The 14214-nt window shown below is 34.9% G+C and overlaps 1 protein-coding gene across 1 annotated transcript; it reads left to right on the plus strand.

Moving 5' to 3' along the window:
• Positions 1 to 1006: 1006 nt before the first annotated feature.
• LOTGIDRAFT_132084 (hypothetical protein) lies at positions 1007 to 3097 on the plus strand (the record flags this gene model as incomplete). Its single annotated transcript, XM_009066607.1, has 2 exons — positions 1007 to 2165; positions 2604 to 3097. The coding sequence occupies 2 exons, from the start codon at positions 1007 to 1009 to the stop codon at positions 3095 to 3097; spliced, it is 1653 nt and encodes a 550-aa protein (XP_009064855.1).
• Positions 3098 to 14214: the final 11117 nt, after the last annotated feature.

Raw genomic sequence — 14214 nt, forward strand, 5'->3', positions numbered from 1 at the left:
AGACGTTTCGGTTATAAAACCCACACCAGGACAGCTGGTTTGAAATGGACGCAATGATTAATGCAATGTTACTTGACTTACATGTACTTCAAGACGTTACTTCCATGCCATTGATTGAACTTGCTTGAATTTAATTGTTTAATGTTCGGTCACCAGCTCTTTGAAACTATACAATTATCTTGAAGAGCGTTATTGCCACCCCCGCTTTGTGTCGCTTGTAGAGTCTTTTCTCATATATTCTATAGGTTACCTTTTAAACGTCTATTACTTTAAGTAGACTAACCTTGTCATTTTGTGTTTAAATGGCTGGGACTCCATGTCGATCAATTTCCCCTTTCCACCCGTGTCAAGTAGACAGGTTTATACCAAGTCTAATTTCATCATATAAGAGGTATAAAAATCTTAACGATGTCGGCTTACACAGTGGATAAAAGACATAAAAAGATGCCTTTGTCGGAAGGCGGAAAGGCCACGGGACTATAGTGACAGACATTAGCTTAACTGATAATGCATTATTGCAGTTTCTTTGAAGGCATCATCGTTATTGGGTCTTCTTTATATTGATAAATTGAAGTTCATAAACGATATTTAAGTCATTCCAATGTAATAAAATGATTCAAATGTTTTTGATCTACAAGGTGTGGTACAATACACCTCTACGTTTCATAGTATGGAAAAATACAGATTGATCACCAACATTTTTTCAAAATTAAGATAAAATTCCGTAATGCAAAACAATTCCATTAACCCAAACTTTCGTAAAAAGTAGTGGACTCCTCAAACCCGAAGTACCATCAGGTGTTGAGCAATTTTATTTATTTTGGAGAGTGCTTTTAGGGTAATTGTTCAGCAATTGGACAACAATAAATCAATGACAAAGGACACTGTGTTGGTAATAGATTCCTAATATATTATCATAAGTTTTATTCATGCCTATTTATTCTAATTTCAGGTTGAACTGATAAAAATGGACTACGAGAAGAATTGAGGATCAAGGGACATTATCATGTCTGTATCTAGTGCTGTGGGAGGTCTTCCCACTACCAGCCTTCCTGGGTTCTACAGTAATACATCATTGTATTCACCCGAAAACAGTTCCATCATCTCTAATGGAACTTCAGCGTCATATCAGAATGCTACTGGGACGTTATGTGCTTGGGACGCCGAACAAGGTGCCATAGTCTGTGATAATATTAACGATATAGTAGGGAACGGAACAGCCGGAACACAACCCAAACAACCATTGTGGGTATCAATTATACTTGGAATATTAGCCGGCTGTATCAGTGTGCTGACCATTTTAGGAAATATTTTAGTATTATTGTCGTTTGGTTTAGAGAGAAGTATACGACAACCGACAAACTATTTTCTTGCCTCATTAGCCGTCTCGGATCTGCTCATTGGAACGTTTTCGATGCCCTTATTGACCCAGTATATATTATTAGACCATTGGTCACTCGGTCCCTGGCTATGTGATCTGTGGTTGGCTTTAGACTGGACTGTTTGTCTCACGTCGCAATATACCGTGTTTCTTATAACTATGGATCGTTTCCTCTCGGTGAAAATACCCGCAAAATACAGAAATTGGCGAACTGAGCGGAAAGTTTTAGTGATGATAGCTTTCACGTGGATATTGCCAACATTAGTGTTTTTCACATCCGTCATAGGATGGCAGTATTTTGTGGGTGAAAGAACTGTAAAGGAAGGCTCATGTGAAGTTCAGTTTATGAGCGACCCTTTATTCACATTTCTGTTAACTTTAGGATACTATTGGATAACTCTCTTTGTTATGTGCGTTCTCTACGCTGGAATATACAGAGTTGCATTAAAGCTACAAAGGAAGTCCGACGCCAAACAAAAAATTCTAAAATCAGCTATGGAATTGGCTGCCGATCATGCAGCTTTGCGCAATACTATATCTAACTCGAGTGACAGTCCGCAACCTAAAAATAAAAACAAGAAAACCGTGATCGAAAACAATAAACCAAAAGGTATGACAAAAACAACCAGCTTCAGCAAACAAAAAGCTAAAGAGCAGGAAGACGATCGATCTAGTAGCCCAGCATTCGCTTCAGATGATGAAAACAGTAGTAGCGCTGGAGCTGGTGGCACAAGTAAAACTCCGTTAACAAATCATAAAGCCAAACGGATCAAGGGCCAAGAAGGTTTCATAAACAATGCTTTACAACCAGATTCTTGCAAAAATCCACACCGATCCCCTGTGGAGTTCTTACTTCCAACTCAAATACCTGGCATTAACTTATTATCGGCTCCAGAAGTTCGTGTGGACTTCCCCAGTGAGATTACTTCGGACCAACCCACTAGGGAAATTGAATTTGACAGTTTATACTCCACATCTTCGGAGCGCATGGACAAATCGTCCATACCTCTTTTGCAAAATGACATCATCAAAGGAAGTAAATATATTGATGAAAAGAGCTTCCAATCTGTTAATTCAGAAGGTGTGAAATTTTTAATTGATCAGCCCAATACGGACAATAATGAAGATGAGCAAGGTTCTCCAGTGTGGAGGAGACGCAACTCGGCGGATGGGAACCCTACTGTGACTGTGGATGCTCCTTCGGGCACTGCTCCTTTACAAGATAAACGCGAGTTCATGTTGGAGGATGAAATGAAGACAGATAATAACAAAGGTGATAACAATGCAAATAACAAGTCCCATAATCTTTCTCCCGAAGACGCTTTAGAAGAGCGCGGTGTGCAACGCTTAGCTGCACATAAGCGTAGGAAAAATGGACGCCTTCAAAATTTAGTTAAATCTGTTCGGTCGAGAAATAGTCGGCGAAGAAATAGGCGAGAAAGAAAATCAAAATCTGAGAATCGTGCTCGGAAAGCTTTGCGGACCATAACTTTTATTTTAGGAGCTTTTGTGCTGTGTTGGACACCGTATCATATAATGCTTCTAGTGATAGCAATTTGTAAAGGTTATGCTTGTATTAGTATCCCCTTTTATAACTTCACATATTGGCTGTGTTATCTCAATAGTCCAATAAACCCTTTCTGTTACGCTTTTGCAAACGCTCAATTTAAGAGGACGTTTCTTAGAATACTCAAGCTGGATTTCCATAGAACGTAGCATTGTTTATGTGTACAAGAGTGTGGAAGAAATTTTTAGGACCATATTAAATTGGTTATGTTACATAGACGAATATATTTCTAGTTGTTATTCCTTCCAAATGAGATGTGACTGGTATTATTTCTGGACGGACTAATTGTCACATCCGTAACGTATATAAGTTAATAGTGTATTATAGAACGTATTTCCAAGAACTGCTCATCTATTACTGTTAGTTATAACACGATAATATCTGAAAGCGGATTTTGTGTTACTCTTTCTCGGAGGTTCTCCTTCACTACACAATGATATAATCATGGCTTTATATGTGTTCAAAGCAGCAATTCATGTGATAATGATAGTTGGAAAGTTAATAAGAGGAGATTACAGGATACCAGTTTCTCATCTTAAATTACCCTTCGTTCTCATCATAGTAATCTGTATACGTCATCCAATTCTTAATAACGTATCTTATATTCAAATCGTTATATTACATTGTCAAGCAATCACCATTATTGTTCCAAATTCACTGAATTTTCTCACGTAAGATATGTATGCACACTGAAGTATGATACAAAACATGAACCAGAACAGTCTTCTATATTTTTAGGTAGTTTAAGTGGTGATGAACATATTAATAATCTGGCTTGTTTATTTCAATTTATTCAATAACATACCTCAAAACAAAATAGAATGCTCCTCCTTATATTTTAAATCAACACCAGACATCTTTGCACGCCTTTGCGAAAAAAAAACAATTGTCATTTGAGGTCAACAAGCGGCATAATTATCTATGAATTCTTAATAACGCATTCAAAACAAAATAAAATTTCTGTTCAAAGCCAGTCATGCTTTCTGTAAAAAAAACAAATTTAGATTATGAAATCCACGTCGACATTTCAAAGCACGCCATTAATGTTGTTTCTCTAAACATATTGCAGACTTATTAGAAATAGAATCCATTTGAAACGAATTAAATTTAAGTAAATGTAGTTGTTTAAAGTGCGTTTGTATGAAAATGGGAATTGTGAAATATTGCGAAAAAAGTCAATTTTTAGCTTTCGGAGACGCCGTCTTTAGCAAAGCAAACAAGTGCCATACATTTGAGTAAAGAAAAAATTCTTCTGGGAATCGAAATCAAATTAATCACCGTCATAATTGTGAAAACCATCACCTGCGTTCACTCCCACATGCTATTTTGACTTCAACTTTAACTTTGTTTCATTCAGGAACTCAACGCGACATGTATAGGTCAAAGTTTACTTGAGGGTGTCAGGAGACAGAAAGGGAGAAAATTTCTTTTAAGGACCTACATTTTACGTGGGCCTCTATCTTAATGGATAAATTTTAAATAAACACGGTCTTTGTCATATTCTGCGAATACAGTTCATGACTTAAAACTGTTTAACATTATTGATCAAATAAACCAAGTACAAGCGATCCAAACAGCAAAACCAAACCCAAAAATCCAATACAACATTTTGTCAGTAAAAAGGGTTTTGGGTTTGGTGTTATATGCCAGAGATTGAATAGATTATAAGCGTTATTTTGGTACAGCGAAGTCATTGTCCTGAAGTCAACGGTTCGGGTCCATGAGTGCGCCAAAGTCGTTGTGAAGAAGGTTGAACGTCATTGAAGAATGAGACAATTTCCACCTGTTCGACCCTAGGTTAATGATTACACCAAATACTCATTTCTCGAATTAAAGATTTAACCACAGGTCTGAAATAGCGTTGATATTTTGTATTGTTTTCGAATCCGTCAAATTTGGGATCGAATTATTAAACCATTATGTTGTCCAGTCCAAATGTATTTTACGAAATGGGTAAATAATAGTCCACGCCGTATAATTGTTTTCTCTTTAGATTCCACCGAGTTGACATTGATGAACGAGGCTACCATGATACTTTAACGCTTCAGTTTTTTTCTTCTTTCAAATTCTGTGATAATAATTCGATTTCTTGAAAAAACAAAGAGAGATATTTAATAAGTCCACAAAAAGGTCACACTTGATTAGTACTTCTTTTTCCGGTGAGGGGATTTCTTAAACTGTTTTGCTTCTTAATGCGTCAATGCATAGAAAACAGATTACCATTACCATCTAGAATGTAATCGTGTTAACTGGAAATTTGAACAAGTCGATAAACACCTAATACTTGAACACATTCGAACACAGCATAACAATGCCATATTTATTTGGTGGGCGGAATTTTGGCTCCATAAACCATCGTAAAACGTTGATGATATTGGCAATATACTTAAACGTATGAAATATTCTGTCACTGAAGGCTTATCGAATACACAACTGGAGTGCTTGTTAGATGATACATAAGTGGGCATTTAAGTTTATGCTCTACCACATGACGAGTTGGATGACACTTTTGAAATGAAAGTAAAGTTACAGCAGTTGCTCAAAGCTATTTCCACAAAATCTTAATACTCAATGTTCATCCTTGATGATATATAAAAAAGTGTAGTCAAAATATCATAATTCATTTAAAAGAACATGCTAAGCCGGAGCGTGGTCGGTTATATACTAACTTAAGCATAAGGCTTAGCATTTTCCTCAGCTAATGTTCTCAACTACAAAAGAAAGGTATATTATCACTGCTTGGCCTACTTTTACGTGACTGTCAGAACCAATGAGTAACTTGGTTTTTAACGAATGCTCGCATCCGGTTGCATCTGTGGGATTCTGAGCAATTGCCGGGTTGACTCTATCTGAAGTTTCAGCTTGACGCTGTCAGTTACTCAAGTAGGAAAATTAGCTCATTTCGAATACGACACACCGGAGGACCTTGCCGCCATCAATACCACCATACCTCTACTTGGGATTCCTTTTACATGCAATGTAAATTCATCAGTTTGTTCTTAAACTATAGCTCTTCAATCCCGTTACGATCCAGAAGGCCTGCTCAATGTGCGTTTCTTCGGTAGTTGAAAACACCTTCAAATTTTCATATCCATTTATTTATTTACTTACTTAGTTTATTTGTTATATTATGAGAGTTCGGAATAGTCGGGTTATTTTATGCTTCATGAAAATTTATTGTCATTTTATAGTTCAAAGACTTATGTAGTTATCAAAGTATCACGAAGTTTCAATGCGCCATTATTTTGTATCATTGGAAATTAATCCATGATTTTTTTTGTATGGATATTCATGAAGTATGACCCTATATTACTTACGCCAATCAGATTTCTAAAATGCAGATAAAGATGTTTCATTTTGTGTTTTTCTTGACCATCCATGATCTAAATAACTTATTCTTTAAATAGCGGTCAGTAGAAATCTAACATATAGCATCAGATGTTGGCTTAATAACGAATGTCAAATATTTCCCACATGTATGTGTTGTCTATTTGATTTGTCGAATAGGAATTGACCTAAAACATGTGTGTCGTAACAATTTCGCTAGATTGTTGATGTCAAATTGAATCATGCGAACGAAACGAAACAATTAGATCTGCACATTAATCAGTTAACTTGAAGCGTTTCTGTGACTGTTGAAAGTAGCTCTCCACTCAAAAATTTCAGGAAACCTTGAATTTCTTGACACGTTTTCCAAATATATTAAATTACGCTCTTTAATTCGTGTGTTTGATCTGTATTCTTTGGTCTTCATACCGCCGAAGCAAAACATATCAGTTGCAATTAAAGATTCATTGTCCTCAATTGGTTAAATTCGCTTTCACATCACGAAGCTTTTCAGAAATTGCAAACTGGTACAATTAAACCCAGAATTTAGAAACTTGTAAAATTATACCCAGAAATTACAAACTGGTACAATAGTTGTACCCTGAAATAACAAACTGGTACAATTGTACCCTGAAATAACAAACTGGTACAATTGTACCCTGAAATAACAAACTGGTACAATTGTACCCTGAAATAACAAACTGGTACAATTATTGTACCCAGAATTTAGAAACTTGTAAAATTATACCCGGTAATAATAGACCAATTTCATAATTTATAGTATAAAAATTAAATTTGAATTGTGTTTTTAATGGACCAATATCTTTATAATTAACCATTAAAATGATATCTATCCCCACATGGCAGCAAAGTAATGCGCCTGATATTTGGCTCCGAGCTAAGGTTGTACTGAAATCGAACTTCTCCAAGTTGTTGATTAGATTTTAATAAAAACAACAATTTCTTAAAATCTTTCAAATTAAATGGCGTTTTTCTACTCTTGATTTACACACTGAAGACAGGCAGCACCATTAGGTGCAATCTTGCAATTTGTATTTACATTTGTATTTACCAGGATAATTTTAGCTTTGCTCTTTTCCTTATTGCCCACTTCAGACCAGTTATGTGCTCAATAGCTAAATTTGACCTTCAACATACTTACCAAATTCCACACAAAAACATAAATAAATAAGGTCGCTGCGCTGAAATTTTTTCTAATTTAGACAATTAATATGCAGATTGGATGGATTTGGTCAAAAATGAACACGCATTGAATCTTTGCTGATGCATTTCTTCATTTTATTATCACCATTTTAACAGAAGTCGCTGTTAAGTTTCTGTTATCACAATCTTTGTATTATTATATTGAGTACTTGTTTAGATCTGCAGTCATGTCCAGTGCATTGCTGGTAAATAAAATGTGGTCGGTTACTTCCAGGAACTAAATGTTTGCCAAAGAAGATTCGAATAAAAATAACGGACTTTACAGAGGTTGTATAACGTTGACTATTTACATAACATTTTAAGCTTCTTAAATTTCCAGCTAAACAATCCTTATAGATATATCTCATTTTTCAATAACTGTCTCTGTTTTAATTGGATTTTCTAGAAATGTCTGTCTCTGTATTAACTTACATTTCTAGAAACGTCTCTGTACTAACTCACTTTTCTAGAAACGTCTCTGTACTTACTCTCTTTTCTAGAACTGCCTGTACTAACTGACTTTTCTAGAAACATCTCTGCATTAATAACTTGCATTTCTAGAAACGTCTCTGTTCTAACATAATTCTAGAAACGTTTCTGTATTATCTCACTTTTCTCGAAACGTCTTTGTACCAACTGACTTTTCTAAAAACGTCTCTGTATTGACTCACTTTTCAAGAAACGCCTCTGTATTAACATTGGCTGAACACATTTGGCAGAGCAACATGTTCTGTGGGTAATTTCCAAAAAAATACAAAATATGAATAATGTTTGTATTTGGGTCACATTTTATCGTAAATAAATTGGATGTAAAGTAATCAAATGAAACATACTACCTTGATTAACTCTTTGTAAATTTTACTTTTGTTGGAAACCTTGACAAATATAGGGGATAATAATGTAAGAACATGGATGTGTAGTAGAGAACATAACTTATCATTTGAACATGGAATATTGAATGAGCATTTGTTAATTTGTTGCATTGATAATCATACATTCATATTATGTTTATAGTTACAATGGATGCGTTATGTGTAATGTGCCGCTTTTTATAAGAAGTGTTATTAAGATTGAAATACGCCGATATGTTACAAACATATTTATAATTGTTGTATATTAATAATAAAGGATAAATAATGACGTATATCTCTTGTTTTTTTTATATTTATGACATAGCCATTTTTTCGATTTCCTTGGATAACCAACACACCCTACATTTAGTATAAATTGGATAATGAATCAAACTTTGGTTTTTGAAGAGGTTTTTGAGCCTAGATTTCAGTATGATCCGCAAATGATCAAAACCTAAATCTCCGCTTATGCTGGTTATCCAAGTAAACCAGAATTTAAACATGGTGCATTGAAGATAAATAAATAAATCTGATTTCGACTGGTTAACCAAGTAATTCCGCAATCAATTGGATAATTCGGCAAACCAGGTGCGTGTTTTCATGGATAGCACCATTCTTTGAACAATCAACAAAACCCGAATCTTTTTGTCATCGGATGACTACAACTGAATCATAATTGGATAACCACGTTTACATGAATTTCAAGATCCATTTGTGAACACGGTACTTGCATTGGATATCAAAGTAGGCCTATATTTGTCCATAATCTTAAATAATTAGTTAAATATTGGCTAACAAACCAAAACTAGTCATCCTAGTCAGTGTATCTTTGGAAGCTCACTAAAGTTGACTGTATGGGGAATTGCTTTAGACAAATCCTATTTCGCGAGCCAGACAGGCTGCCGTGATGCGTCCATCTTACAAATTCGCACAGAAATGTACTTAATAGTATTGTGAAGAAATCTAAGACTGGGGCAAGTTGATGGGTCGTTTATTTATTGCTACTTAAGCCTACCAGTAACTGAGCTTGTCTGGCTAATGGTGCGGTTAAATTTTACTTCATAATTCCCAAAAGCGAAAGGGTACGAAATATAGTGTTACAGGTCATCCATCTTGCTTGAAAGCAGAATTGTGTCTGATGCCTCGCATTATTCAGGCACATTGCATCATTTGAAATGAAATGAAATGAATGGAGTTCTTCTGCACCGTATTGGCTAATGAAGACGGGCAACGCCATGCAGGGTACAATGAGAGAAATTGTGCCAAGACAGAGGTAACTGTTGAGGGATCTTTAACGTGCACAGCCTGTAGCACACGGGGCCTAGGTGTATTGTCGCATCCGAACGACTAGACGCTTTTCCATTTCAGTCCCTCTTACATGCATCACTGACAGGGGAAACCGGGCTGAAAAGGATATCACTACCATAACAACCATATTTACTGCAGGCTACAGTGATCAATCGCATTCTGGCCGGTGGTGACGACAAGACCCTAAGGTCAATGATCCGAGAATTTGCTAGAAAGTCAACCATCTCAATTAACTCCATGTGTATAAACAGTAATGATCATTTTGTCCCGGATACCGGAAACTCTGTTTTCTCAGATCCCACAGTTACAAGGCCTACCAAGACCCCCTCCTCTCTACTTCCTTTGTATAAACGATTACTACGCTTCGTGATGTTTTCATGAGCGATTTGTTTAAAAGCTCTAATACATATAAATGGTGGAAAACCATTTCCGTGACTCAAAAAGATCGCCAAGAGGTTGACTAATTTGAGTATTGCAAATTAAAAGTACCCACAACATTAGTCCACTTCTATAAACAGTCGTCACACTCTACCTAATGACCGAGCACCTGTCGAGCATTTTACTGAAAATTGTGTTTTCAAAGAAAAAATTTCGTTAAGACGCTGTGGCACCATTCTGACAAAGAAAAATCAGACTTGCTGTTAAGACGGATAATTTGAAGAAGAAAATGAATTGAGTGGTGTTATTAAACTGTTCAGACAAAATTGTGTAATAACAGTTAATGTATAGACTGTCTAATACTTTCCTATCCACACATATTAAGGTTCTTGACCGACCGCTGACTAGAAAATGTCTAGGAAATCTCTCCAAACTGCGTTAATTCCACCCCTAATGGTTTCTTAAATTATATCCTGTGTTTCCATTATTTTAACCTCGTCTGTATATAAACAGAATTCGAAACAGAGCATGTTGTGTTGCTAAAAACTAAGAAGTGTACACTGTCCTCTTGTTTTGGGGGAGCGAGAAGCGAGACTAAGCTCTTGCTGTAAAAAATAAAGATTGCTTTTCCAAATCCGTGACTAAGTTCTTTTTTCTTTGAGGCAAAAGTATGTTGTCTTTGAAGTCATGTATGTCTTAAATCGCAATGCTTTCAGTAGATTTCAAACGGTAACCACCTTTTACCATATACATCAAATAAGCGATATTTTTTAGCAGATATCATATTTATATTTCTAAATTTTCTTCGACGCATAATTGTAAGAGAAATATGCCTCCAACGTATTCCAAAGGTTTCCACTAACAATATAGAACAATGATACACCAAAACTAGGTCAAATTGCTTAATTAACAATTAATTAGTACTTTCTGTTCTTAATTAACCTTTTTAAGTCGGTTTGATCAAAAAGATACATAGACATAAATAACATATTTTCAGGTATAATTTACGACGTTTATGATAATGAAATTTTTTTACAAAAAGGCAGATTGCTACTTTTAGGAACAGAAGAACCACAACATAGTAAATAATAAACTGAATTTATTTAAAATTTGTAGGCCTATCAAGGAAATGTAAGAAACGATTTAAGACAATTTTTGTAGACCTATTAAAACGGATCTATGTCAAGTTTGGCTTCAGTAACATCCATGACATAGCATAAATATTCCGACATAACACGATTCTCAAACGTTGTTCAAGTTATTGTTTTTATCCTCAGAAGTCGGTAACTAACGTCATACAGAGATGATAATGCGATTACTAAGGTCGTTACGAAGCGGTCGTTATAATATGATCATAATTTGATTAATATTATCATTAATAATTTTGATTTAGTCAAATCTAATATTAATACTACCGTCTTCGTAATTTGGTCTGTAAATTGAATTTTATGTGTCTTTTGAAAGTGGATGGAAATTTCTGCTGCAAAAAATTACTGATGGTCGTCGAATTACTTAATGAAAAATATAATGTTGTAAGTTTGTATTTGAAATATACACACTTCTTTCAAAAAAGTTCAAACATCAAAGAGATAACATCGATCAACATAATAAGTATATCTAATTTAACAAACTAACATTAACTTATTTTGACTAAACCAAGGGCAATAACTAGCGAGGATTTATCGAAATATTGTCAATTCCCAACCTATCCGAGAAATCCTATCGTAGAGTATAGCTCTAGTAAATAAGAGTATCTATTTCCTTTAAAATTGGGGGAAACTTGGACTTCCGTCGTGCTAACAAGATATGTTGATATGTTCTTCTTAGGCGGCAGAAAGCAACATGCGTTCACATTTTCATAAAATGGAAAGATATGAAAAAAATCTGCTTTGAAATACTTTTCCTTTAATGTTTTTAATAAGAAAAATAGTACAGATAGTTTACTTTTGATTTAATTTTTTCATCTTGTGTATCTTTGATCTAAGGAACCGGAAATACTATGTGTTCCTGGTATTAAAACTTCAATTACTTAAAGGGATATAGCCGTCTAAATATTTTCCCTTAAAATTACAAATCTAAAAACCTCTAGATTCTGGTGTATAGTTTTCACAAATTTGAGCAAAAAATTTTTTCGACCTCTAAGCACGAGTTATGCGACCATATTAATGCGTTTTAACGATTTTGCAGCCTCTTTGTCACTCGTGTACTGCGCGTTTATACCGCTCAAGGAGATGTTAAAACGCTTTTCTCACGACCTTCTCGATCCTATGGCGCTTTAAAGGCGTTGCAGAACATTGGCGTTTGTTTTGAACATGTCTAAAATAAACGCCATGACTCGGCGAATCGTGGAGACAATTGCACGAAGATGCCGGACATGCTCACGCTCACGACGACCTTAACATGCTCTAAGCCAATTTTCCATCGTAGTAGCTGCGCAGTAAGAACGCCTTTCTGGCTTGACGGGCCATTACCGGCTGATACATATCAATTTTAATGTCCGATTCCCTTACAAAAATATGATTATCTGCATTTCCCGACCGTTATTAGAGTTCCCGAATGCAATTTAAACTGCACGTGAGAATGTCAATAACTACTATCTAAGTTTTGTATTTAATTGTATGAGAAGCAAAAGTTATATTATTTTAATTCTCAAAATTGATATTGGTAGTTCGAATTGAACTCAGCTGACATTGGGAATATTTCGACGACCATATCACTTTAAAACTTAAAACATCAAGGTATCTTCTTGATCGAAATATTTCAACGTTAGAAACATGATTAGCTATACGCGCTAGACCAATTCAGCTGACCATAAAATGGATTATTAATGCCAAATATTAATCTAAAACTGTGGCATAACAAGCTCATATCTCGTCAACCTAATTTCACAGAAAATTTGTGCTAATGAGATACCGGATTTGATAAATGATTGATACATGTAAAGTTCAGGAACTAAAATCAAAAGGGTGCCCCGAGGAAATATTGAACGCTAATCTTAGTATACTTGAAATTAAAATCTTTACTATAGTTGAACTTTGTTATTTCTTATAGTTGCACTACGTACAATGTCCACTAACTGTTCCAACTGATTACACCAGCTTATCTTCTTTCAGAATAATAATCCTGCATCTGGTTCTCTTACAATTACTACTGATACTACATACACTGTTACTGTATAGCGTCAAAAATGTTGGTAGTGTTTTTGATAGAAAAATTGAAAGGAACTTAAAATGTTCACCGTTAAATTCCCCCGGTGACGAGCACCAAAATCTGTCCAAGATCACTCGCGTTACCAAAAATGTGTGTTTATAACTCAAAACTGTTCCCTTTCAACATGTCTTCCAACAGTTTCTCAAATCTTCCTGATGATTTTTAAGCGGACTGGAATATCTGCTTCGGATTGTCTTAAATTGACTTTGTGTTGAAGGAAATAAAACCATGGACAAATCTTTCCAATTAAATTTTTGTTTTTATTGAAGGAAATTTTCAATCAAAATTTGTAGTTGAAATTTACATTGTCATTAATAAAAAGTCATTTTGTAACTATCATTTACTGTTTTTGCATTCACTTCAAAAGAAAAATAACTAGGTTTGTCGACAAGAGTCCATCACTGTTTGCAAGTTGTTTAATGAGTTCTGAATCAAATTTAAAAGCTATATATGGAAATCATGAGCTTAATTCCAATGAATAAGAAATCAGATAACAGCCAGAGATTCAATTTGGTGTTTGAAATTGTTTAATTTTGTTACACCTAGATAGTCGGTCAGCGGAAGGTCGTTCTAATATTAATTCAGATAGTTAAATACGATATGGTGATTTAACTGCCATTACTCTTTGAAAGACATTGATCTATTTGACGGTGCGGACCCATCATCTCTTATTATCAGTCGTTAGTCTCTCGCTGGGGTCAAAGGGGTAATTATTTATCGATATTCGTTCGCCAGTCAGTAAGCCACGCTTTACTTAATATATTAGATTTTGACTAGTAATTTGGCATTTTGATGCCAGTTTTGCTATTTCTTTATTCTGCATGGGTGCTCATCGATATAAATTCCAAATTTTAGTGTGGAATTTGTTTACATTCGTGGAGAATCTCGTGCGTAAATATCGGGCGATTTTTATTGAAGAGAATTTGATTTCCAAATATTAAAATATTGATTTTTATGAAACGAAAATATATCTGTAAAATATTTGATAT

This window comes from Lottia gigantea (assembly GCF_000327385.1).
Source record: "Lottia gigantea unplaced genomic scaffold LOTGIsca_78, whole genome shotgun sequence".
Classification (NCBI taxonomy): Eukaryota; Metazoa; Mollusca; class Gastropoda; family Lottiidae; genus Lottia; species Lottia gigantea.